At 43.2% G+C, this 27580-nt stretch overlaps 1 protein-coding gene across 4 annotated transcripts in view; it reads left to right on the forward strand.

The window, feature by feature from the left end:
• Nucleotides 1-27580, forward strand: part of HERC4 (HECT and RLD domain containing E3 ubiquitin protein ligase 4) — a 3175640-nt gene that overhangs the window by 243467 nt on the left and 2904593 nt on the right. For all 4 annotated transcript variants that reach the window (XM_044056374.1, XM_044056377.1, XM_044056376.1 and 1 more), the window contains one exon: nucleotides 18323-18541. In XM_044056374.1, the coding sequence (XP_043912309.1) occupies nucleotides 18323-18541 (219 nt within the window). The remainder of the gene's footprint in view (nucleotides 1-18322; nucleotides 18542-27580) is intronic.

Genomic DNA, 27580 nt, shown 5'->3' on the forward strand with positions numbered 1-27580 from the left:
TTGCTAAAGACAGACAACACCACAGTTATGTGGTACATAAACAAGCAGGGGGGGAACCCACTCGTACCCTCTCTGCAGACTAGCCATGGCTCCGTGGAACACAGCCTTGAGCTACCAAGTGCACCTACAAGCTCAATTCCTGCCAGGCAAGTTGAATTCACTGGCAGACGACCTAAGCAGAAATTTCATGGACCTACATGAATGGAAACTGGAACCAAAAATATTCAACCTCTTGAGGAACAAATGAGGGACTCTAGAGATGGAACTGTTTGCCTCCCCCCAGAACTACCAATTGGACAAATTCTGCACAAGGACTCCCCACAGTCGAGCTTAAAGAGTGGATGCCCTGTCCTTTACTAGGGAAAGCCTCTCGGTTTATGCCTTTCCCCCTCTACCTCTCCTCTCGAAGGTTCTGCTAAAGATCAAATAGGACAAACCAAGGATAATTCTTATTGCACCAGACTGGCCTTGCCAGCACTGGTACCCCCTCTTGCGCAGCATTATGCTGCTGGATCCATGGCACCTACCTTGGACACCTTCCCTGCTGTACCAGCAGACGGGCCAGATTCTGCACCCTCAGCTTCAAACCCTGAACTTTGCAGCCTGGCTAATTCCTTGAACTCTTCATAGCATCCCTCAATAAGCAGGTGCTCAAGGTCATTCTGGAAGCAAGGAGACCTAGTACTAGAAAATCCTATGCTGAAAAGTGGAAAAGATACTGTTCCTGGAGCTAGACCCAGGGTATGGGTACTATGGCGCCCAGCTTGCCTCATATTCTTCAGTACTTAACAGAAGGGCTTATCCTTCTCGTCAATTAAAATTCATCCTCTGCCATTTCAGCACATTATAATAGTGAACCTCCCCTCTTCTCTCACCCCCTGCTAAAGCAATTCCTCAGACGGACTAAAAATTTAAGACCCCCCCCCCCAGGCGAACCCCTACTCCAGCCTGGGACCTTTGTACTGGGAAAGCTCACTCTCCCTCCATTTGAACCAGCTGCAACTGCAGAGTTGAAATTCCTTTCTTGGAAAACAGCCTTCCTTCTAGCCATCACTTCAACAAGAAGAGTGTCTGAATTACAGGCCCTCATGGCAGTGGAGCCCTTCATTATATTCCATGCAGACAGGGTTTCCCTCAGGACCAATCCTTCCTTTATGCCCAAGGTGGTGTCTAGTGTGGCCCTAAATCAGTCCATTCATTTGCCTACTTTTTTCACTTATCCACAAAACAAAGGAATGAATATTGCACTCCGTGGATATGCACAGACAACTTGGATGTTATTTGGACAGGACTAAGCCTCTCAGAAAATTTGAACAGCTGCTAGTTGGCTTTGCTGCAGGGGCAGAGGGGAAGGCCATTTCAAAGCAAACCATTTCTAAATGGATAGCCCATTCCATTCATTTTTGCTATAAGTACCATGGAAAACCTACCCCACAGGGGATAAGACCACATTCCACCAGTGCTGCATCTACCTCTACAGCTTTTCTCAGAGGAGTCCCTACCAGGGACATCCTAGAAGCTGCTACGTAGAGCTCGGTACATACCTTCACCAAGCATTAACCACATGCCCATTTTTTTCTAACCCCAGAGCTGGTTTTGCCACTGCAGTCTTGCAGGGCTTAATAGCTGGTCTTAATGCTCTTTAACTTCCTCCTCCCTTCCTTAGCTTTGGGAATCAACCCAAATATAATGACTGCAACAGTGAAACACGAAGAACATAGTACAGTTGTGTACACTTACCATAAATGTAGATGTTGGAGTATATTCACTGTTGCAGTCCTGGTTACCCTTCCTCCACCCCCTGACTTCTCTTGGCTCTACCTTTGCTTCTTGTTTTAAGCATTCTGGTGTATTTGCCTTTTGATGGAGGTGTAGCATATCATATAATTGCTTCCCATTGTGGGGGCACCTGACATCTGGAGCAAGAAAAACTGATGCAGTGGCGTTGGCTGCATGTGTATATACCCCTGACGTCATGGAAGAAGAGACAGCATCCGACACAGGAATCCAAGACTTTGATATTCAGGCTGGCTGCAGGCTGATAGCCCAAATGTAATGACTGCAACAGTGACTACACTTTAACATCTACCTTTATGGTAAGTGCACACAACTGTACTTTCTGCTTGTATGTACTGACCCACTACATCCTTGGTCTGGCATTCCTCCTGTGGCATTTAGTTCCCAGGATGCTACATGCGTACATTGCTTTTATGGCCTATGTTCGATGTCCTGTGTACCCCACAGTAGTATAAAACTTGTATACTGGCCAACGTCTGGTCACCTTCAGATGGGAGATCCCTCAAGTTAAGAATACTGCAGCAGTAAAGAGAATGACATCTATGATTGCGGTAAGATTTTGCGCAACTATTCTTTGAGTCAGATGCACAATGTAGATACTTTTGTTTTACACTTACACACCCTCAACTTTTGAATCTTGTTCTAGTCTTATGCTCATATTCATCATCATGAACAGTTGCTTTTTTGGTAAATAATTCTGTTGATTATTGCAATGTATTGGAACTTCGTGTGAAATGACTATCTGAATAGGAAGTCTAGTGACTATTTCTTTAACACTAATGTAAGAAATGTGTTTGGGGACTTACCTTAAACTTAATAGACATTTTTTGTCCAAACCAGCAAAGTGAGTTTCTGCAAAATGTAAATTATGGTCATGAATAGATTTTTCCCCCCTTAATATCTAAAGTTAGTGTCTGCAGTACTAGATTTTCTTGTTAAGCCATGTTATCGGTCAGCCATTTCAGAAATCCATCTTATTAATCCAACCAAATTTACATTTTTTCTGACCGGGAAAGAAATTGAGTTATGTAAGCACTCTAACTGTTGTAGAAAAAATATCAGCACTTTGATACTTTAAAGAAGAATATAGCTGGAGCAGCATTTAAATCTGAGATTTCAGGTCTTTTGATTAGCTATCCATGTGTTAAAAAAATCTAGCTTTGAAGCACTGGAGAATAAAATGAAGCTTCTAAGAGCAAACTTGAGCACCGTCTTTAATCCACATCTCTCTTGGTCAGAAACCATAGTGGTTGATGTTTTCAGAATGTGCACTTGGTTCTGTCTGTATATATAGCTAAAAGAACTTCCACTCCCCATTCCCTTTTCCATCTCCAACAACACGTACTTAAGAGTGTGCATGGAGTGCAGTATCCAAGGAAATTAAATACAAGGGGTTTGGGCCTTTCAGCTTAAGAAAAAAATCACATAACTCAAGGAAATGATTACCTTAAATACTTTTAAGACCTAGATTTATTTATGGAGTCTATGATCCTTTCTAGTTATTGCGAAAAATACCACTTTGATTTGGTGTAGAAACAACCAAGGGAGAACCAGCTCTTACCCACTGTGCAGAGTAGCCACAGTAGCCTGGGAAGTTGCAGATCAGCACAATCTATTCCTTCAGGCTACTTGTATCCCATAAGAGCAGATCACTGTGGCATCTACCCGAGTAGATTCAGGACAGACCCCATGAATAGATGTTGTACTGGGGACTTCCAGATACATTTGCCTCCATTCACAACAGAAAGCAAAGGAAGTTATGCTGAAGGACATTTTGCAGAAAGGCCTAGGAAACGGATGTTTTTCCTTCCCATGGAGAGGAATGATGTTCTTCATGTTTCGCTGTTGCAGTCCTCACCTGTGGATTATCCCTGCTGTGGTAGCCCTCAGCTGGCCCGAATACCAGAGTCCATGTTTTTTTGCATCGGCTGCAGTCGCCTGTAGTCTGACATCAGGTCCGTGCTATAAAGCAAGGCAGCTGGCATCATTACATTAGTCTTTCTTGCCGTGGAGCCTGTAGCAGAAGCAGTTCGCATAAGTGCCGGTTGGTCGCTACCAGAAGTTGAATTTTCAGCAGAAAACATCTAGACAGAAGTACCCCATTTGGGATCCTTTTTTCTTGCATTAACAGATGTCCAAAAAAGTTAAGAATTGTCTCACTTGTGGAAAGCAGATCCAACACAGAGACTTCCATTCCTACTGCATCACTTGTTTAGGCCCAGACCACGACGTCCCCCGTTGCCGGTTCTGTGCCCTCTTTAATGTGAGAGCCATTCGCCGTAGAGCTCTTTTTGTAGACTGTTTTCATGTTCCGTCTTCGCATTCCGATATGGCATCCATCAATCTGTGGACATTCCGAAAAAACGTAGAGGTAAAGATGGAAACAGACCACACAAGGCTAAGCCTTCCGACGACGCTACCGCTAAGCAGGTAGTCAGTTCTCCAGAATTCAGTGAAGTGCTTTCGCAGCACCTGATGCCCGATTCGATATCTACGTAGGCCTCTACGAAGACCTTTTCGGAGTCCGGTATGCCGCAGAAATCTTCGTCTTCCGAGACTTTGGCTGTCTCTGCCTCGGTTTGGTCCGGAGCCGCGACGCAGGCACTGGCTTCCGAGGAGGCCTTTCACACTACCGAATCTAGACAGAAACAGACGTCTTCTCTTCCGACTACTGTTTCTGTCAGACCAACGGATTCTCTCAGGCCTAGAAGCCAGGCCAGTCCAAGGAAATCTGCTTCTAGCCACCATCTTTATACTGCTCCATCACCCCAAGCACAAATGCTGAAAATGGCAGAGTATCTCCTCGCCCTTATCCGGGGTAGTCAGGCCACAACTTCTAAAAGGAAAAGGCACCCTTCTCCAGAAATTGACAGAACAGGATTCTGAGGAATCTGACTATTCAGTTTTTGAAGAGGAAACAGCATCCCTTAACTGCTTATAAGGATTCAGATGCAGAGGAATCCATCCCTTCTGCCTCCCCTTCAGAGGACCTTTCCTTTGGGTAAACCCTTCACTACTTCAAGGAATCTTTCCAGTGGAAATCCCAGGACTTCCCACAGTCTAAGAAAAGGTTTGGAGAGTTTCTGGACCTGCCCCACCACAGACCCCTGCCCCCCCTCCTTTTAGGAGGGTCTATATTATATCCTCGAACGCTTAAAAAAGCGAACGCTGATTGATCTAACTTATTTTCGCGAAACTGTAAAATATCGAAGCAGCAGAAACTCAAATTTTTTCCTAGGGAAAGAATTTGGTTGTCCGTTTCTGTTGCTTCGGTATTTTCAGTGTTATGGTGGAAAGTTACCGGTCGGATTCAGGTAAGTGTGCGATTGTGTGGATGAGAGTGTTAGGGTGATTTAGGTGAGTTAGGGTTAGGGCTCTGGTTAGGTGTGTGTGCGATTGAGTGGACATGAGGGTTAGGGCGGATTTAAGTGAGTTAGGGTTAGGGAGCGGGTGAGGTGAGTGTGTGATAGTGACGGACCTTAGGGTTAGGGTTTGGGTTAAGGTAAGTGGGTAGTTAGTAGTGTGTGCATAGTTTAGTGTAGGGTTAGGTATCAGATTTTAGGTGTATGTGTGTGGATTTCTGTTTGTTTGGTGCGCTTGTGTTGTGTGCATGTGTTTTGGATCAGCGACCCCCCCCCCCCCGGGAAAAAAAATCGCTGATCTGATAGTTCGAGATTGTAAGCTTTCGCTTAAATTTGGTCGTTCAATCAGCGTTCGCTTTTTTAAGCGTTCGATGATATTATATAGACCCTTTTAGAAGTGGTGGATGATGTTTTCCATGAGTCCAACTTGGCCCCCTGACACCCTCCCTCCTGCTCCCAGTAAACCTGACAGGTACTACAGAGTACCGGATTCTCACAAATACCTGTACAGAAATCCTGCTGAAGACCCAGAGATCATTATACAGGGACCAAAAGTAGCTAAGAGTAGTTTGGCCAAGAATCCTCTTCCTTCTGGCAAGGACTCCAGAGCTCTGGACAGATGGCATAAAAAAGTATACACCTCTGCAACCTTAGCTATCAGAGCACTCAGTTCCATATGTTAAAATATCAGCAACACACTTTGGAACTATTAAAGCAGAAAATTGCGACCTTTCCTGACTGTGCCAATTCAAGAGTTAGCAGTTTTACTGTACTCTGCTTGTCAAGTGACCAGACACTCATAATGTGGTTATGATGCCATAGAAGCCTCTAGCAGGGCAGCAGTGACAGGATCTGTTATTAGGAGACATGCATGGCTGAAGGAATAACCTCTCCCTGATCATGTTAAGTCTAAACTTATTGATGCACTCCTAGATAAGGAGCGCTTGTTTGGGGAAAAAGCAGAAGAGGTGCTTAAAAAGATGGAAGACTAAGCAAAATCTATGCAAACAGTAAAAGATTTCTTTTCAGGTACAACCTCCCAGGTTCAGCAGAAACTTTTTCTAAGCACTGGGCCTTCCCTGCACCTAGCAGACAGGGCCAAGGTAAGCCCCGCAGGGACAGACCATCCAGACCCCTATCCCAGGGTCAGCAGAGAAGCAAACAATGGTTCACTTCCATGTCAAAGGCAGGGAGTTATAAGCCACCCTTGTATGGCAAACACAGTGACTTCCCCTCCTCCTTCTTCCTTCCTTCACTCATCAGAAACTAGGAGGAAGGATCTCCCTCTTCAAAGACAATTGGCTTTCTGTAACAAAGGACTAGTGGGTCTTAAAGATAATTTTTCAGGGATACAAATTCTCTTTCAGCGAACTTCCAATTCCAAAAGGGTACCCGGACGTACCTCCAAATCAGTGGGCAGAGGCATTGAAATAGGTACAAAGTCACATATCCCAGGGGGCAGTAGAAACTATCCCTTCAGATCAAACAGGCAAAGGATTTTATTCTAGACTATTCCTTATTCCCAGAAAAGAGGGCACTTTGCGCCCCATCCTGGACCTCTCCATTCTGAACACTTCCCTGGTGGTCCCCAGGTTCAGAATGCTAACTTTGCAGCAGCTGCTGCCTATGCTAACAAAAAAATGCCTGTCTAGTGACCCTAGACCTAAAAGATGCCTACCTCCACATCCCCATCAGGGAATCATGCAGGAAATTCCTGGGCTTCAGAGCAGGCACACAACACTTTGTTTTCTGCACTGCCCTTTGGCTTATCTACTGCACCCAGAGTATTCACAAAATACTTGGCCTCGGCCATAGCATTCTGCAGACAAAGAAATAAACAGATTTACCCATACCTGGATGACTGCCTAGTTTAGGCAGAGTACAAAGAAAAGCTGCCCCAAGACGTTCTCTTTGTCAAATCACTCCCAACTTCCCCAGGGTTCACCATCGACAAGAAGAAATCAAAGCAAAACCCCACCAGGAAGATCATTTTCTTGGGAGCTGTGCTAGACGCAGCATCCCAAATGGCCTTCCTATCTCCAGAAAAGCAGAGCTTCCTGCCTCTCTACTTTACCCAGCTGGCTTCCAGAAGTCACCTCACTGCGATGAAGTTCCTGCAAGCACTGGGGATACATGGCATCTTGGATCCTTATTATTCCTCTGGCCAGGCTTCACATGAGGAAACTTCAGTGGTATCAAAACAACCTTTGGTGCCAGCACTCTCAGTCCCTAGAGACCTCTCTCCCTCTGATTCCCATATATAAGGGCCGAGTTTCTCTGGTGGGCAGAAGGCTGTACCAGGAGCAAAGGTCTTCCCTCATCCTCTGCCCTACCGGCCAAACCATCACCACTGACGCCTCAGACATTGCTTGGGGTGCTCACCTAGCAGGCAGGTGCACCCAAGGTCTTTGGGATGCCCAGCAACTTCACTTGCACATCAATCAGAAAGAAATGATGGCAGTATAAAAGGCTCTGATATCTTTCAAACCCCATCTCAGGCCAAGGGTTCTTATAAAAACAGAAAACACCACAGTAATGTGGTATATCAACAAATGGGGGGGGCCCAATCCTTCTCCCCCTGTGCAGGTTAGCCATGAGCCTCTGGCTTGCAGCCACCTCTCATGGGTCTACACCTAATTGCCCAATACCTTCCAGGGGTCAACAACACCCTGGCAGACCACCTAATCCTCATTGCTCCAGATTAGCCCAGACGGCATTGGTACCCCTTACTGCACAGCCTGACCTTACAGCCCTCCAAGCAGCTTCCCCTGATCTCAGACCTCTTGACCCATGGGAGGGGGAAGATACTGCACCCAGACTTAGACTCTCAATCGTTCAGCATGGTTTATACCTTAAAAGCCATTCTGAAAAATTGAGAGTCTGTAAGCATGGCTTATACCTTTAAAAGCTAACAAGGAGTCCCTGTTAAGCAAACGGGTCCTAGACATCATCACAGAAGGCTGAGCACCAAAAAATGATACCCAGGAAAATGGAAATAATGGAAAAGATTCTGGTTCTGGAGCCAGTCCAAAGGGGCCAGTACCTCCCATCTTTCCATCCTCCTTATCTTGGATTACCTAGCCAAGTTGCTCCAAAGTGGTCTCTCTTTCTCTTCTATTAAAATCCATGCCTTAGCCATTTCTGCCCATTTCAGTTCAGACCCACCCCTCTTCTCTCTTCTTTGATTAAGCATTTCCTTAGAGGGGCTTCTAATATCAGACCTCCCAGTAGGCCTCCCACGCCACCCTGGGACCTGAATTGTGTTCTAGAAAAACTAACCTTACCTCCTTTCGAACCTGCTGCTTCTACAGAATTGAAATACCTCTCCTGGAAGACTGCCTTCCTACTAGCTATCACCTCAGCCAGAAGGGTATCAGAGCTTCAGGCTCTCATGGCTGTTGAGCCCTTCATCATTTTCCATGCAGACAGGGTCTTCCTGAGGACTATCCCCTGCTTTATGCCCAAGGTGGTATCTGATGTGACCCTCAACCAAGGCCATACACCTACCCACCTTCTTTACCAACCCTCAAAACAAAGGGAAAAGATTCTACACTCGCAAGACATGCATAGACAACTTGTATACTATCTGGACTGTACTAAACCTTTCAGAAAAACAGACCAGCTTCTTGTCAGCTTTGCCCCTGGGGCAGAGGGAAGCCCATTTCCAAATGGATATCGCACTGTCCATTTTTGCTACATACTACATGGGGAAACCCCTCCAAGCTTATCTGTACCCATTCCACTAGAGCAGCCTCCCACTTCCACAGCCTTCCTTAGAGGAGTCCCCACCAGGGACATCTTAGAAGCTGCCACCTGGACCTCTGTCCATACCCTTACAAAGCATTACCACCTACCTCTTTTTTTCTAAGTCTAGGGCAGGGTTTGCCTTTGCAGTGCTGCAGGGGCTTCTGACCCATGCCTAGGACTCTAACCTTTCCTTCTACCCTTCTCCTCAGCTTTGGGAATCCTCCCACAGGTGATGATTGCAACAGTGAAACACAAACATAGTACAGTTGTCTACACTTAACATAAATGTAGATGTTAGTGTATTCACTGTTACAGTCCTGGTTTCCATCCCCCATATAGCATCTTACACTAGGGGGAAATAAGCTTCCCACGGTGGCTTTTGGCCACCAGGACCACTTTTCCTTATTTCCTTGTGCTTCTGACAGGTTAGGGCAAGAAAAACTGATGTAATGACGTTGACTGCCTTGCCTTATAGCACTGAATACATCGTCAGGCCCTTATTGTAGCTAGATATTTTCACTTACAGTCCTCTAATTCCGATATGGCTTCGGTAAGCCAACCAACAGCAGATCTTCTGTAAAAACGTAAGGATAAAGACAGAGGCAGACCGCACAGGTCCAAACCTACTGACGATGCTTCCGTTAAGCTAGTCGTCGGTTCTCTGGTCCTCAGTGACTTGCTTTTGCAGCCCCTGATGCCCACTTCTGTGGATTCGCAGGCCACTACTGAGGCCCTTTGAGTCAGGTGTACCACAAAACTCTTCGACTAAAGATCCTGCGGTCGTCTCTACCTTGGATGGGTCCGGAGCCACTGAGCAGGTACCGACGTACGAGGAAGTACTTGTCACTACGGATTCTTGACACAAACTGACTTCTTTTGCATCTACCGTTCTTTTGAAAACTACAAACTACCAAGTTTCTAAGGCCCAGGGTATGAACCACACCTAAGAAACCTACGACACAATCTCGGGCACCTGCTTCCTTGCCTCAGTCTCAAATGGTTAAAATGGAGGAAGACCATATCATGCGCATTAGGGGAAGCCAAGCTACCCCTTCCAAAAGGAAAATAGATTTGTCCCCAGTAGTTTTGTTTGAACAGGAGTCTGACTCTGATGCATCTGAATATGAAGACCTGCAAACCCCTTATGAGGATTGTGATGCAGAGGAATCCATTCCTTCAGCCTCTTCACCCGAGGACTTTTCCTTTGGGGAAACCTTTCATACCTTAAGGGAGCATTTCCATTGGGAATGTCAAGACTACCCTCCGTCTAAAAAAAGACTCTGAGAATTCTTGGATCTTCCACAACATAGACCCCTGGCCATTCCCCCAGTTCTGGATGTTGTGGATGATGTTTTCCTGGAAACCAGTTTGGCTCCTCATACCCTCCCTCCTGCACCCAGAAAACCTGACAGGTATTGCAGAGTCCCTGACTCTCACAAATTTATTTTCAAAAACCCTACTGCTGATCCTGAGGTAATTTCTCAAGGGCCTAAAGGAATTAAAGCAATCTCTACTAAGAATCCCACCCCCTTCGATAGGGATTCCCTAGTGCTAGAAAAAAAGTAAACACCTCTGCTACTCTTGCTATCGGAACACTAAATTGCCAGTTCCATATGCTAAAATTTCAGCAACCTACTGTGGAACTCCTCAAAAAGTGCCTTCCTTTCCTGCTTGTGCAGAATCTAAAGAGTTACAAGATTTAATGCATTCTGCAAGTCAAGTGACTAAGCATACCTTACACTGTGGTTTTGATGCCCTAGAAGCTTCTTACAGGGCAGCAGGCACTGGTTCTGTCCTTAGAAGACACGCATGGCTTAAGGAACAGCCCTTGCCAGACCATGTTAAATCTAAATTATTGGATGCACCCTTTCACAAAGGTAACTTATTTGGCACTAAGGCAGAGGAGATCTTAAAAATGATGGAGGAAAAAGCTAAATCTATGCAGACAGTTAAGGATTTCCATACTGGTCTAGCCACCAAGGTTCAGCAGGCATTGCCCCTGCAAACACTGGTCGTTTCCTGCTCCGACCGGGTCAGTTCAGACCCCCCCCCCCCCCCAGACAGCAGCCACAGAGAATAAAGAGATCAAAACAGTGGAATTCCTCCACTTCAAAACCAGGGAGTTCGAAAGACACCCCCTCATGGTAAGATCTCGCAATGACTCTCCTCCCCCATCCCCCTCCCTCTGCCCACCTACACTTACCCCAAGGGGGAAAACTCTCCTTTCAAGCAAGCACCTGGGCAACCATTACCAACGACCGCTGGGTCCTCAACATAGTGTCCCAGGGATACAAATTTTCTTTCCACTCTCTTCCAACCCCAAAAGGGTTCCCAGATCTACCTCCAAACAAGTGGACAGAGGCAAAAAAAAAGCCAGTCCTTTCCTTGCTCTCTGAGGGCAATAGAGCACGTTCCTGCAGAACAGATGGATCAAGGTTTCTACTCCAAACTATTTCTGGTACCCAGAAAAGAGGGCACCTGGCGCCCTATCCTCTATCTATCCATTCTAAACACCATCCTGGTGATACCAAATTCATAATGCTCACCCTCCAGCAACTGCTACCCATGCTGTCCAAGGATGCTTGGCTAGCCACCCTAGACCTAAAAGAGGCCTATCTCCACATCCCTATCAGGGAATCATGCCGGAAATAACTACGTTTCAGGGCAGGTTCCCTGCACTTGCAGTTCTCTGCATTTCCCTTTGGCTTATCTACTGCACCCAGAGTTTTCACAAAATGTCTGGCTCCCGCCATTGCTTTTTGCAGACAAAGGAATATCCAAATTTACCCATACTTAGACTACTGCCTTATTCAGGTAGACAGTCAGGAAAAGCTGCTCAAGCACCTGGCCTTTGTAAAGTCCCTACTGACCTCTCTAGGGTACACGATCAATGAAAAGAAATCCAAATTAGTACCCACCCACCCAAAGGATTATATTCCTGAGTGCAAGCCTGGACACAGCATCCCAGGTGGCACGCCTTACACCTGAAAAGCAAACTTACCTGACAGCCTACTTGTCTCAACTAGCCACCAGACCCCAGTTATCTGCAAGGAAAATCCTGCAAGTTCTGGGGTTCATGTCATCTTGCATTCTACTCATTTTGTATGCCAGACTGCATATGAGGAAACTTCAATGGTACCTAAAAAGCCTTTGGTGTCAACACTGTCAAGACCTGGAAACTCTGATACCTTGCCTAAGGAAAGATTTTCTTTAGTGGGCAGCAGCATGCTCCCACAACAAGGGACTACCTTTCTCACCACCCCACACCACCCAGACCCTGACCAGAGACTCATCAGACTATGCCTGGGGTGCACACCTGGACGGCAGGTGCATACAGGGCCAGTGGAGCCCACAGCAAATCCACCTTCATGTCAACCAGAAGAAATGTTAGCTGTCCAGCATGCATTGACAGCTTTCGGGCTCCTACTCTTCCCAGGGGCTCTCCTGATCAAAACAGACAACACCACTGTGATGTGGTATATCAACAAGCAAGGAGGGACTCGCTCCTACTCTGTGTAGGCTGGCCATGGCCTTTTGGCACACAGCCTCTGCCATGCAACTCCACCTGTTAGCACAATTGCTGCCAGGTTCTCTGAACTCCCTGGCAGACCACTTAAGCAGAAATCTTCTGGACCCATACGAGTGGCAGCTACACAAAGGAGCCTTCACTCTAATAACTCAGAAACTGGCCAACCTGAAGGTCGACCTCTTTGCCTCCCATACCAGCCATCAGGTCAGCAAGTTCTGCACCAGGGAACATCACTGCATGGCTTGGATAGTGTCAATCTGCCAGTCTATGCATTTTCTCCACTTCCTCTCATCACCAGGGTTCTAGTCAAAATAAGGAAGGTAAAACCATGGACAATTCTTATTGCTCCAGACTGGCCTCGCCAACACTGGTACTCACTGCTGTGCAGCCTGTCCCCACTGCCACCATGGCATCCCACTCCATCAATACATGAGGCCAGATGCCCTAGCACTAGAATGTCTTATGCTGACAAATGGAAAAGGTTCTGCACCTGGATTCAGGCTAAGGAAGCAGATACAGAACAGCCCTCCCTACCTCTCATCCTGGATTACCTAGCTGACCTGCTACACTGGTCTTTTTTTCCTCTGTTAAAGTTCATGTCTCTATCTCTGCTCACTTCCACAGTGAGCAGCCCCTTTTCTCACGCCCTCTGATCAAACAATTCCTAAGAGGGGCTAGCAACTTGAGGCCACACAGAAGAGCACCCACCCCAGCTTGAGACCTTAACTTTGTGTTGGAAAAGCTCACCCTGCCACCCTTTGAACCAGCATTTTCAGCAGAGCTAAAATTTCTCTCCTGGAAGACCGCTTTTCTTCTGGCCATCACTTCAGCCAGAAGAGTCTCCGAGCTACAAGCACTCATGGTTGTGAAGCACTTCATCATCTTCCATGCTGACGGGGTTTCCCTCAGGACTAGCCCATCTTCATGCCCAAAGTGTTGTCCAGTGTGGCTCTCATCCAATCCATTCATTTGCCCATCTTTTTCCCTAACCCTTAAAACAAGGGGGAAAGGATCCTGCACTCTCTAGATGTGCACAGACAGCTCAGATTCTATATAGACAGGACTAAATCATTCAGAAAGTCTGATCAATTACTGGTTAGCTTTGCTGCAGGGGCAGAAGGCAAAGCCGTCGCCAAACAAACAATTTCCAAATGGATAACACACTGTATCTATTTCTGTTACAAGCAATATGGAAAACCTCCCACTAAGGGGGTCAGGACTGACTCCACCAGAGCAGCCTCCACTTCTGCAGCTTTCCTCAGAAGAGTCCCCAGCAGGGGCATCCTGGAGGCTGCCACCTGGACATCTGTTCACACTTTCACCAAGCATTACCACTTGCCTCTCTTCTCCAAATCCAGGGCAGGCTTTGCCACTGCAGTCTTACAGGGCATCCTAGCCAGCCCCTAGTCTCCTTGACTGCCTCCACTCTTTTCCTCAACTTTGGGAATCAACCCAAATGTGATGACTGCAACAGTGAAACATGAAGAACTAGTACAGTTGTGTACACTTACCATAACTGTAGATGTTAGTGTATTTACTGTTGCAGTCCTTGTTTCCCTCCCTCCACCCCCTCTTCTTTCTCTCCCTCTCTCTCTCTCCTTAAAAGGAGCATTTTGGTATTTACTTTCTACCGGTGGGATTCTTCCACCGTAACCTGGCTCCCACTTGGGGAGCTCCTGACAGGGCAAGAAAAACTGATGTAATGGCATCGGCTGCCTTACTTTATACTACTGACGACCCGACATCAGTTCTGAAGTGACAGCAACCGACACAGAAATACTAAGCCTCTGTTATTCGGGCCGGCCAAGGGATACCCTGGCAGGGATAACCCAAATGTGGTGACTGCAACAGTGAATCCACTCGAACATCTACATTTATGCTAAGTGTACACAGCTGTACTTTCCTGGTAATCCAACCTAGTTTTCCAGTCTACCCCTCTCTCAAGTTTTGACTTGCTCAAAAATCCAAAATTTGAAATTGGCTTGACTGCATTTATCAGTGTGCCTATATAGAATGTAAGTTTGTTTTTCCCTTATTAATATCGTATAGATACTCGTAAATCCAAACAAACAATGTTGTCTTGCTTGTGTAAAATGAGTTAAAACATAAGCAGTAAGCTAAATATATCACTCATTTTGAGTAACAGTTGTAATATCCAATTGTTGGTAAAACATATTTCAGACTGTAGTACAACTCATTGACACAGTTTTTATGGCACTGGTTTTAGATTGGTTACACAAGAATAATTAACCAATGAGAATGATTCTTGTATTTTAAAGGGATTGACATTTGGTTTGTAATTCATTCTAAGCTTCCAGTAAAGGAAACAAAAGCACTTAATGTTGGTTATTGAACTTTTGTTTTGGTACAGTTTGGCTTTGATATTATTGCTTTGCCATAAAGGGTATTTTCCTTTACTGGCCCTGATTGCTGCCAGGCTGGGTGTTTTGTGGTTTTACAGTCTTTTTTCTCAGCTTTATCATTTGATTTATTTGAACCTTCCTTTTTGTTTAAACTGTTTTGCTGTGATGTTTTAGATCTCGGCTAGGAGGGATGAGTGTGATTGAGGTGGGCAGATACCTTGCAAAGACCTCGATACATAGTGCGTTTTCTGCCTAGGCAGAACACTACTACAGAGCTTGTTCCATTTGCCAGTGTTTTGTTCACAAAACATTGCATTTCCATTTGTCTTCATTGAACACCTTTTTGGAGACTCAAATCTGAAGCATTTGACCTACTCTAAGATGGTAGACCTGTCCATACATGGCATACCTTCAGCTCATAAGAAAAAAAATCAAAAGGCCTTGATCTGACACTGTCTGCATAGTCTGATTGTTTTACATACCTACAGATGTTACAAAACCCGCAGTAGGTCTAGCTCTACCTCAGACACCCTCTGTCTCGACCCCGATGGAGGTCAGTATGACATAAGTGGATTGCACAGTCAAGGAAACTGTTACATTAACTGTGAAGGGGGAACCACAGATAATCTGAGGGACTAGAAGGCATCCCACAAATTTTAATTCAGGAAGGGATTTCCGGCAAACTGATAAATGTACATTTTGCTCAAAAGTCTCCACACTTGGTTCAGACAGATATTGCCTTGACAAGAAACAAGCATGTTTCCTTGCTTTCTCTCTGAGGAGGAGTGGGTGGATTTCTCTCGAGGCCTGTTTATGGCCATTATGGTCCTTAAACCACCCTATCTTTTTCGATCCTCCTCAGAGGCGGAAGTTTCAGATTCTGATGACCTCTTATGATTCTTATAGTTATGTATGTTTATATGCCCTACTGTTATATGCCCTACTAATTATCCTTTTTCTTTCGTGTGTGTGTGTGTGTTCTCTAGACTCCACTATAAACTCAGTCAGAGCTGGTCTTTTATTTAGCACTCCTTTGATCCTTTCTCTATGCTTATTCTTTATCAATCCCTGGTAGGGTTGGCAATCTCTAAGGTAGCCAAAGGGATTCACTTTACTTAGTATATTCATTTTCAGCTCTTTATCCCCATAATGCTAAAGTAGAAAAGGTGTGTTAAATCATTTGTACGTACACCAATTAAGATTTTATTATGACAGACCTAGTGATATTAAAAGGAATTAACCAGATTTTTTACTTCATTGATGTAATCCGAGAAGAAGCCATTGTCAAAATACTGCACCATAACTAAGAATCAGTCAGAGGAGGTTAGAAGAGATTGTAAAATTAACTTACAAGGGAACAGTGGAAGGACTCGTATGTATGGCTACCAAGTATGTAGTCTGGTCCAAGAGGTTTAGAATTTTTGTTTGGAAGTGTTTGCATGGGTATTGTTATGCCCGAAGCTGGATTCAAATAATTTTTCCTCAGGCAGATGGTGTCTGAGGTGTGATGGGGAAGAAAGTATCTCTGGACGTATTTTTGGGGAGTGTAATGAGTTTGCAGATTTAAAAAATTCCCTGTAGAGTACTGTGTCAGAAATATTGGAGGGGTAAATGGCTGTAACTAAGAAAATGGGACACAGGATCTGAATAGCTTGGACATTAAGTTTAATTCTGTTGGCTGCCAAAAAACAATTACTAGAAAGTAGAAAAGTCTAAACTAACTGTATTCTAAGTAGTGAATATTATAAAACAGATAAATTGGAAGAGGAGTCTGTTGTAAAGGGAATGAGGATATTACATAGAAATAAACAGAAATGTAGGAAAATTACATTTAGAATAATGCTTTGGAGAAGAAATAAGGTTTAAGGGAAGGCGAGAACTAAGAAATTTGTGTAATGTTGAATGATGGTTATATAAAAAAGAAAGTGTATGTGATGTGTACCAGTATAGAAATGTTCTATTAATGTATGTGTGCCTATGTCTTAAGTGATTTACCTTTTATAAAATACTTTGTATTATATTTTCCATGGTCACCATGTCCAAGTGGTTTTCAAACTATTGCATTCTGCTTTCTAAATTTAGTAGAACCTAGAACTATAGCTACATTAATAGTTTTTGAGGAATTCTTTTATTGATATTTGCATGGCTTTTGCATGGACTTTTCTAAGTACCTTCATAAGGTGCTGTAAACTGGATATAATTATAAGGTCCAGGTCAACCTTAGACTGACATTTTTTTTGCCATATTCTTTCATTATGTCACCCAGGAGGGTAAGCTGGGGGCTCTGTCCTGCTGTTGAAGTAGACAGACACAGATTGTGGAGATCTAACGTTATGGTAAGTACATAACATTCATACTTTACATTATTCAGTCTGCTCACTTCAGTTTACCTGCACACCATCCCTTTTCTCTAGGGACACTACCATGCTTTGGGGGCTGGAATCTGGTGGAAAGCTACTGAGGAGGATAAGAGTATTTTAAAAGTGTTAGCTGTGTTGTGCAAAAGGGCATATTCAATTTAGTGAGAAAGGAGACTTGTTGAATTATGGGAGCTAGGGGTATAGATTTTTTTTTTTTAAGCCTGAAAAAGACTTAAAGAGCGAAGCAATTTTTGCCTCCAGCTACTGTTCCTGCCGTTGGAGTGAATGGACATGGGTGGTGAAGATCTAAAGCTATGTTAAGTATATAACTTTCATTTACTCAGTCTCTTTCAGGGAGGGGGGTGACTGATGCTAATTTGCCTCCTTCACCTGTTGGGCAGTGCAGTGGTTAGTGTTGTCTCCTCGCAGCAAGAGGTTTTCCGGTTCAGTTCTGTCCTGGGGTGCCTTCTGTGCAGATTCTGCATATCCTCCCTGCATTTGTGTGAGTTTCTTTCAGGTGCTGCAGTTTCCTCCCACATTCCAAAGGCGCGTCTAGAGCATTTCTCCACAGGCCTTTGTGAAAATGGGCTCTGTTCCCAGTTGGACTTTCCCGGTAAACAAATGTTAAACACTGATATATTATACTGTTCCCAGTCTCTCCGGTTTATTTTCAGATTTAGTTTGCCATGCCAAGAATTTATTACTGTCTAAATCATGAAATTTAGTCTCACCTGCATTGAAGCATTTTTTTCACAAAGTATCATCTTTAATTACAGAAAGTTGTTTTGTTATTCTACATGCAGATGTTAAAAATGCTGATTCACTGCTCTGTAAAGTAAAATGCATGTATTTGTTTACCTTTGTGTGTAAAGAGTAAAGGATTAGATTATGGCAAATGTCCAACTGTTCAGATATTTTTTTTTTTTTTTTATATATAGTATTGAGTATCATGGTGTTTGTGTTAAGATAAATGCCTCTTAGTTCCAGAATTTGAGTTCAGACCTGACCTCTGGTCAGTTCTTTGCAGAAACATGTTTGTTCCTGTTTCTCTAGGTATTTCATTTTTTCACCTCCAGAGAATTGTTAAACCATCTGTGTATGTTTGTGTTCTTGTTCACCTGTCCAGTTAAAACATAAATTTCTTACCATATTCATTCTTTTTAGGGAGTGAAATATATGCTTGGGGACAAAATAAATATGGACAACTTGGTATAGGACACAGTAAGAACCAGTCTTCTCCACAGCTTGTTAAATCCTTAATAGGACTTCCATTTATGCAGATCTCAGCCGGTGGTGCACATAGTTTTGCGCTCACACTTTCTGGAGCCGTTTTTGGATGGGGTCGAAATAATTTTGGACAGCTTGGTCTTAATGGAGAAAAAGGTACCATTTTTCATTTCCTTTTAAAGTGGTATTTTGCAGTTATTGAGGTTTAAACAAGCAGAATGGTCAAGTTTACTTTGCTCATTCCCTGAAGTTGCCCCCCCCCCCCCCAGTGGCTGCTTTGAGAAAGAGAACTTTTTTCCTTCAACTCCTTTTTTGTTACCAAAGTCAGACATAGCATAATACAGATTTTAGAGGCTTTATTAGTTTCCTTACACAAGCATATGAAGTGGTAGAAGCATAATTATAGAAATGCTTTTGTGATTCACTTTTGGAAATCCCCACCAGATTTACTATTTATTTCTTTAATGTTCTTTTGAGATGTTTATATATACGTGTCCAACCCTGTTTGTTACCCAACATCACAAGAGGTTCATCCTTTTCTTCCCCACCCCCAGGGAAGGAAGATTGTTTTTTCAGAGACCACTCATAGTGCCATACAGATTAAGAGCGGAGTACCAAGTGGCTATCATTGGTAGTTGCCAAAGAGTTTGAGTTTTTATTTTGTTTTTGGTCCCAGCCTTGCATCTGCAGGTTAAAATCAGAATGCATGCAAACACCATCTTCAGTGATGCTTCTTTACCCACTTTGCAAGTTTTGGAATATGCTTTCTTCACAGACTCTGGCAGCTAGGCTAGCCCTTTTTTTTTTTCTTAAACATTCAAGGCTACTGCTGCTGACACTACCACCCCCATAGATAGTAGTGCTGGACATTGTTTGTTTTTAATTTTAGTCCTACCTGTCTTGGTTGGATTCTCAGATGCCTGGTCTTTTGACCGAACCCAAGTCCTCTAAATTGTAGTGAGCTTCTTGTAAAATAGTAGTGCACATACTTTGTGTTCGGTTGTAAATAGAAAAAAGACCAGATACTTCAGTTCATTCCCCTGTAAAATAAGTGTTTAAAGTGGTGGTGGACTTTGGATGGCCTAAGAATCATTGGAGACTTTATAAACATTCTGTTTTAACTCCTAACCCCTGATTTTTTTTTCACCATCTTATTCCGCATGCATTCTTAATTTTGTTAGGATATTAAAGCGATTTTTTTCCAGTGTCATTCTGCATCTGTCCCTAATTGGAAGAGTAGAACTGTCATACTGTTGCATTTAAATTGGCAGCTGCCTAGTAAGATAAGTGCATAAATGAAAGGTTGTCATTATTTGTATTCAGTATCTTCTAAAGTAGCATATATGAGAGAACTTGATTGACAATAAAATATGGATAGGTTTATAGGTTCAAAGGTGTGTGTACTAGGCTAATGGCCCTGGGACTTTTACAAGTCTAGCTATAGGATTACCCTGGCATAGTGCCGCTCCACCTTAGTTCCCAGTGCCTCTTGAGTAGAGCCACTGGAGTTATCACCAGGGTGAATTTTCTGTTTCCCATCCACTTATCAAGATCTCTCTTGAAGAGGGTCAGTGAGGTGCTCTGCTTGACATGTGTGGTAAGTTTATTCCATAACATGGGCAGTCTCTGTGTTATGAACCTGTCCCACCAGCATGTTCTGTTAATTGTGGTAATGAGTTGAGGTCTGTGGAGCGTGTGGTGTGAAGGGATTGGGATTTCTTTAGATGAGCATTTCTAACAGAGCTCTGTCAGACATGGCTTTGTAAGTCAAGTGGAGATTGCCTTTAAGTAGGTGATATGAGACCTAGAACAGTTGGAGTTTTTTTTTTTTTAGTCTGTCCATATAGGACAAGTGTTTAAGACCTAGGATCCTCTTTGTGAGGTACTTTTGCAACCTCTCCAGTTGTTGCAGGTGTTTAGTGAGGTACATGCCAAATGTGGCATTACACTCTGATTAGCCTAATAAGGGAGGAGTAGAGCGAGACTATGACCTCTTTCTTCCTGGATGCAAAACCCTTAGTAATGAGAGATGAAATCTTGAGTGGATGGAAAATAGAAAATTCAAGTAATAAAAAAATAAAGTCCAAACCACCACACTGGTAATAAAATCGATTCTTTTTACTTCCAACCACAACAGATGAGCGCTTTCGTCTAATAGATAGACTTCATCAGATGAAAGCACTGATATCATGATACACTTGTATATAAAATCACAAACAATTAAGAATCCATTAATTGTAATTTAAAGGCATACAGGTTCAAAAACCTAATATCCAATTTTAAAAAGACTTCCAAACTTTCAAGACTTTAATAAACACATATATATTCTATATGCAAACATTAATAATATAATTGTTCAACTGATAAAATACAAATAATAAAAATGTGCAACAATTTTAAAAAAATATATAAAAATTTTATAGTCTTTTGGTTTATTATATACTTTCAGCTTTTTTATGTAGCACAGATTTTATACTGATGTAGTGATTTAAACCTGGTGGTGAGTTTGAATTCAGCCTGAGCTGCCATATCAGCTCTTTATATAGTAAATGGTTCTTGAGGTCTCCCCCTCCCTTGTGCAAACCATACCTAACTGTATCAATAATACCAAACCTAAAACTGGATACACCTGAACATGCAGTGCTGTGTTTATATAGAGCATTGGTCTCCCTATGAGTTCTAATTTCATATAGATATTCATAAATTCTATCCTTGTAGGGTCTCTCGGTTTTACCAATATAATATGCCATACATGTAGTACAGATAGCAATATATACTAGCATGTTGGATCTACAATTCCCCTTAACAAGCTTCACCACACTTTTAAGACTATTGTTAAGTCTAATGGTATCCTCAGTCCATATAAAAGAACACACGCTACATGCCCCACAAGGTGCAGTTTTTTTGTATGGTAATTTCCCTCTTTCTCCTTGTTCCAAGAGTTTCTTAAAGTTGTTTCCTACCCTGTATGTAAAAATGGGTTCTTTACCTACCCTCGTGTACACATCCTTGTTAGTTTTCATAAGGTTCCAGTTATTATATGTGTAAAAGTGTCTGAAAAAGTGCTGTATTCAACAATACAGGCTGTATTATATTTAGTTTTACTATCCTGTGTATTGTAGTCCTTAGTAAATGAGTGACCTAAAAGTGCTTTATACTTCTTACCCCATTCCTTCTTCACTTCTTCCAAAATCCCAAAAACTAATTCCGTGGGGTATTCCCTTTCTACAAAGCATTTACTAAGAAATGTAAATTCTTTTTCTAAATCCTGAGGATCTGATGTCATTCTGGCTATTCTTACAGCCTGTCCCTTGATCAGACTTTTCTTCTGCATAAAAGGATGGTGACTAGTGGAATGCAAGTAACTATTGCACCATGTAGATTTCCTAAAAATGTTAGACTTGAAACCTTCCTTTGTTTTAGAAATAGTCACATCCAAATAGTCAATACTTTTATCATTAATAAAAAAAAGATTTTTGGATGACATTTTTGTGTTGTGGGATGGTACTAAGGATGAATTACACCATTTTATGGGTTATTTGGAGTCCCCCATTTGTTCAAGTTACAGCTTTACCATGGAGTAAAGGGGGTCAGGAACCGTACTCGGAGCCTTTGGTCAACACCATACTGTTTGCATACCCTCTCAGACATATGAATGAAACTAACAGCCTTTAAGACTGCATCCTTCCTGGACAATTATTGGTAAAGACAGACCATCACAGTTATGTGGTACATAAACAAGCGGGGGGTGGGGACCCACTCGTACGCTCTCTGCAGACTAGCCATGACTCTGTGGAACACAGCCTTGAGCTACCAAGTGTACCTACAAGCTCAATTCCTGCCAGGCAAGCTAAATTCACTGGCAGATGACCTTAGCAGAAATCTCATGGACCCACACGAATGGAAACCGGAACCAAAAATATTCCACCTCTTGAACAAATGGGGGACTCCAGAAGTAGACATGTTTGCCTCCCCTCAGAACTACCAATTGGACAAATTCTGCACAAGGACTTCCCAGTCAAGCTTGGAAAGTGGATGCCCTGTCCTTTACCTGGGAAAGCATCTCAGTTTATGCCTTTCTCCCTCTGCCTCTCCTCTCGAAGGTTCTGCTAAAGATCAAACCGGACAAATCCAAGGACAATACTGATTGCAAAAGACTGGCCACGCCAGCACTGTTACCCCCTTTTTGCACAGTATGACACTGCTGGAACCATGGCACCTGCCTCAGACCCCTTCCCTGCTGTCCCAGCAGGCGGGCCAGAGCACCCTCAGCTTCAAACCCTGAATGTTGCAGCCTGGCTAATTCTTTGAGCTCTCCAATAGCATCCCTCAGTAAGCAGGTTCTAGATGTCATTTTGGAGGCAAGGAGGCCTAGTTCTAGAAAATCCTATGCTGAAAAATGGAAAAGATACTGTTCCTGGAGCCAGACTCTGGGGATGGGCACAATGGTGCCCAGCTTGCTTCATATTCTTCAGTACTTAACAGAAATGCTCCACAAGGGCCTGTCCTTCTCATCAATTTAAAATTCATGCCTCTGCCATTTCAGCACTTTGTAATACTGAGCCACCCCTCTTCTCTCACTTACTATTAAAGCAATTCCTTAGAGGGGCCAGAAACTTAAGACCCCCCCAGAAGAGCCCCTTCTCCAGCCTGGGACCTTAACCTTGTATTGGAAAAGCTCACTCTCCCTCTGTTGAAGCCTGCTGCAACTGCAGAGCTGAAATTCCTTTCTTGGGAAAACAGCCTTCCTTCTGGCCATCACTTCATTCAGCAAGAAGAGTGCCTGAATTACAGGCCCTCGTGGCAGTGGAGCCCTTCATTATCTTCCATGCAGACAGGGTTTCCCACAGGACCTGTCCTTCCTTTATGCCCAAGGTGGTGTCTAGTGTGGCCCTAAATCAGTCCATTGATTTGCCTACCTTTTTCCCTAATCCACAAAACAAAGGAGAATGAATACTGCACTCTTCGGATGTGCACAGACAACTTAGATTTTGTTTGGAAAGGACTAAGCCTCTCAGAAAATCTGAGCAGCTGCTAGTTGGCTGTGCTGCAGGGGCAGAGTGGAAGGCCATTCAAAACAAACCATTTCTAAATGGATAGCCCTTTGCATTCATTTCTGCTACATGCACCATCGAATACCTACCCCACGGGGGATAAGATCACATTCCACCAGGGCTGCATCTACCTCTGCAGCCTTTCTCAGAGGAGTTCCTACCAGGGACATCCTAAAAGCTGCTACCTGGAGCTCTCTACATACCTTCACCAAGGATTACCGCATGCCTATTTTTTCTAAATCCAGAGCTGGTTTTACCGCTGCAGTCTTGCAGGGCTTAATAGCTGGCCCTAATACTCTCTTAACTTCTTCATCCCTTCCTTAGCTTTGTGAATCAACCCAAATGTGATGACTGCAACAGTGAAACACGAAGAACATAGTACAGTTGTGTACACTTACGATAAATGTAGATGTTAGTGTATTCATTGTTGCAGTCCTGGTTACCCTCCCTCCAGCCCCCCTGACTTCTCTTGGCTCTACCTTTCCTTCTTGTTTAGTGTATTCAAGATGTTCTTCATGTTTCAGTGTTGCAGTCCTCACATTTGGGTTATCTGCTTTCAGTAGCTCTCAGTCGGCCTGATTATCAAAGTCTTGGGCCTGTGTCAGTTGCTGATTCATCTTCCATGATGTCAGGGGTAGAAAGCATGCAGCCGATGCCATTACATCAGTCTTTCTTGCCGTGCGGTGCCCCAAAGCAGAAGCAGTTCACAAGTGCCAGTTGGCCGACTCCTGAAATTTTCATTTTCGAGTTTCAGAACTGAAGTCTTCACCTAAGTTAAGTACCCCATTGGGGAACCCTTTTCTTGCTCTAAACCAATGTCAATAAAGGTTAACAATTGTGTTTCTTGTGGAAAGCAAATACCTCATAAAGATTTTCATTTGTACTGCATTCCTTGCTTAGGCCCAGACCACAACGTACCTCGCTGTTGGTTTTGTGCTTTCTTCAAACCTCAAGCTATTCGTCGTCTGTTTATTTACACTTCTAAATATTTTGGTACTCTGTTCAATTATCCAGAAATGGCTTTGGTAAGCCACCCAACTACCAACATTCCAAAAAAAACCGCGAAGATAAAGACAGACCGCACAGGTCCAAAGCTGCCGACTACGCTTTTCCTAAGCTAGTCGCCAGTTTGCCGGTACTCAGTGAGGCGCTTTTGCAGCCCCTGACACCTGCTACTTCAGATTAACAGGCCTCTACTGAGACCCATTCGGAGTCTGGTATGCCACAAGATGCTTTTTCGACTGTCGAGCCTGTGGATGTCTTTACCTTGGATAGGTCTGGAGCCACTGTGCAGGCACCGGCTTCTGAGGGTGTATTTAGGCCTGCTGACTTGCATATTAAACCGACACCATCTTCTTCTTCAAGGCCTAAAACTCGATCCATGCCTAGAATACTGGCGCCCAGACCACATGGTCAGGCCCCTATGCCTAAAAAACAAATCAGAATGGCTGAAGACCTTATTACTCTAATCGGGGGAAGCCACCCTTTCCCCTTTAAGACCTAGGACTGGATTTTCCTTATGATTTTTCTGATCATGACTCTGAAATTTCTGTTTCCTCTGATGACCAGGATTTACCCTTATCTAACTATGAGGATTCTGATGCAGAGGACTCAATTCCCTCTGCTTCTTTTCCAAAAGATTTCTCTTTTGGTTAAACCTTGCATACTCTTAGGGAGCATTTTCGCTGGGAAAGCCAGGATTACTCTGACTCCAAGAAGAGGCTTAGGGATTTCTTACTCCTGCCCCAACACAGGCCTTTAGCTATCCCTCCTGTACTGGACATTGTTGATGATGCTTTCTTGTAATCTAGCCTGGCCCCTGACTCTCTACCTCCTGCTCCCAGAAAACCGGATAGGTATTACAGGACAGGTTCCTCTTTAAAGTCCTAATGTGGACCCCGAGACCATTTCACAGGGACACAAGGGCATTAAGGCTACTACTGCCAAAAATCCTACCCCCTCTGATAGAGATTCCGGGGAGCTGGATAGATGGGGTAAGAAGGTATACACTTCGGCAACCTTGGCCATTAGGGCCTTAAACTGCCAGTTTCATATGTTAAAGTATCAGCAGCCCCCCACTGCTTAGTCCTGTGACCAAACCTAAGCATCTTTGTCAGTGTCTACGTTTGTGTTCTATGAGACCAAGCTGGAGTTAGGTTTCAGGTTTGGAGCAAGCTTGGTGCTTTTGCTAGCTATTTATTAGCCAGGTCTTTCCATTCATTTGCCTAACTTGTCCTTTTTGTTTCAGCCCTTCTTTGGCTGTAAATCTCTTGCAAGAGACTATTTTAATATTGTTCAAGAAACCTGATTAGAACGGTAGATACCCAATTTAGTATCTTCATAGGACAGACATAAACCTGTGGATAGAACAGTGAGATGAGTTTTTGAAGACTCCTTTGTTTCTAGCGAAAGTTAAAAAGAAAGACTTCCCCTGATAAATGTTGATGAAAATTTCTGTGTGAGGCAGATTCTTTGTCCTGCTTATGATTATGACAGAAATGTTCCTCTCATTTCTCCGAGTTTACACAAGAAGACAATTATTTCTTTTTTTCTGATGCCTTGAAATGTGTGTGAACTTTTCATTTGGACTGTGGTAATTGCTTTTAATTTGAAATGAAATGCAGAAGTATGATGAGGCTGCCTGATGGAGAGAACATAACCTTCATTTTATTATGCTTTTAAGGATGTGTTAAAAGTAAATAGAACAAAGAAATTAATTGCTGATGTATAGAAGTGTTCTTGCTGCATCAGGGTTGGAGGGTCTGCAATATCAGGGGTGTTCCTAAAAGATTTTTCTGAACCAAGTCTTGTAATGAAGTTGCTAGACGTAAATGTGCTGAATGTTGTAATACAATATTTATTTGGTTAACTAACAGATTATATTATTGTGAATCTTGGAAATAAAACACTCAAATTGTTTAAAGGTACATATCCACATTTCTCACTACTAGCGCAGTCATTCTCCTAATATGAAATTATTTTATATTTAAAAAATTTTTCTCAATTGTTAACAAAAGACATTCACAGGGAAGCCGTGTATTAGTTATGCATGATTCACAGGGAAGCCGTGTATTAGTTATGCATGATTCACACGATGATATAAACAAAACTGACTGCTTCTTTCCTCTTTTACCCTTTTTTTCTTCTCCCGCTGTGCTAAGGAAGTGAATTTCAGTCATTGATAGCTACAGACGAGTGGTTTCTTCAGGCAGTTCATCAGTTTATACATGAAAACCTCTTCAGGCACTGCAAATGCTGCAGTTTCTGCTAGCTCATCCTCATTAAGTACTACAAGCTTTAAATTAATTGTTTAATATTTGTAGGGGCACGCAGTACAAAAAGGGTATCTTCAGATCAAAGTGGACTAGACTTTAATATGCTGTTTCTAGTCTTTAGACCAGACTTAAAAGCCACTTTATTTCTATGAGACCTCAGGAAGTTTGTAAATTTATTTTTTTCAAGGTGGTAACGCTAAAATCTGTTTTGTTGCCTAGAATTCTTAAGCAGCAGTCTTGAACACAAAATATGCTCATCAGCCAGCAGTGCAGTTCCTAAGAGCTCTTTGTTGCACAGCATTTTACATATTTCTTTTAAGAAATGTAAAACTTGAGGGAAACCTCTGGCACTTGAGTAACCTGTGGAGTTGAGGCAGAACCCAGTGGAATATTTTTTTTCTTTTTGCATAAAAAAGGGATTTTCTGTGGTGGAAAGGCATAATAAATTTATCCATTGGAATGACGCTTCCTTTCTCTTCAGAGATTCGTTGTTTAACAGAAAACTTTGAATTATTCCTGGAGAGCCCACTTTAACAGGTTGACAGTATAAGACAGCTGGTGTCAGTTGCAGAGATCTTTCACATTAATTTAAAAGAATTAAAAGCAGTACACTGGGCTGTGATTGCTTTTCAAGACCGTTTTCATTCAGAGCATATACAAACTTCAGGCAGTGAAGTGTACATGAACAGACAAGGAGGAAGCAGATCTTCCAAAGTATGCGAGGAGACTGCCAATGTCTAGGTGATAGGTTTACAGGTAATCTTGTATGTTTCATAATCTCTCTTCCTCCACATCTATCAAACACATAACTGGTTCCCTGAGCAGGAAAGCAATATTGGGGTTTATGAGTGTAAGCTGGATCCATC

The sequence above is a fragment of the Protopterus annectens genome, chromosome 14.part0, assembly GCF_019279795.1.
Source record: "Protopterus annectens isolate FY-2018-M chromosome 14.part0, PAN1.0, whole genome shotgun sequence".
Classification (NCBI taxonomy): domain Eukaryota; kingdom Metazoa; phylum Chordata; order Ceratodontiformes; family Protopteridae; genus Protopterus; species Protopterus annectens.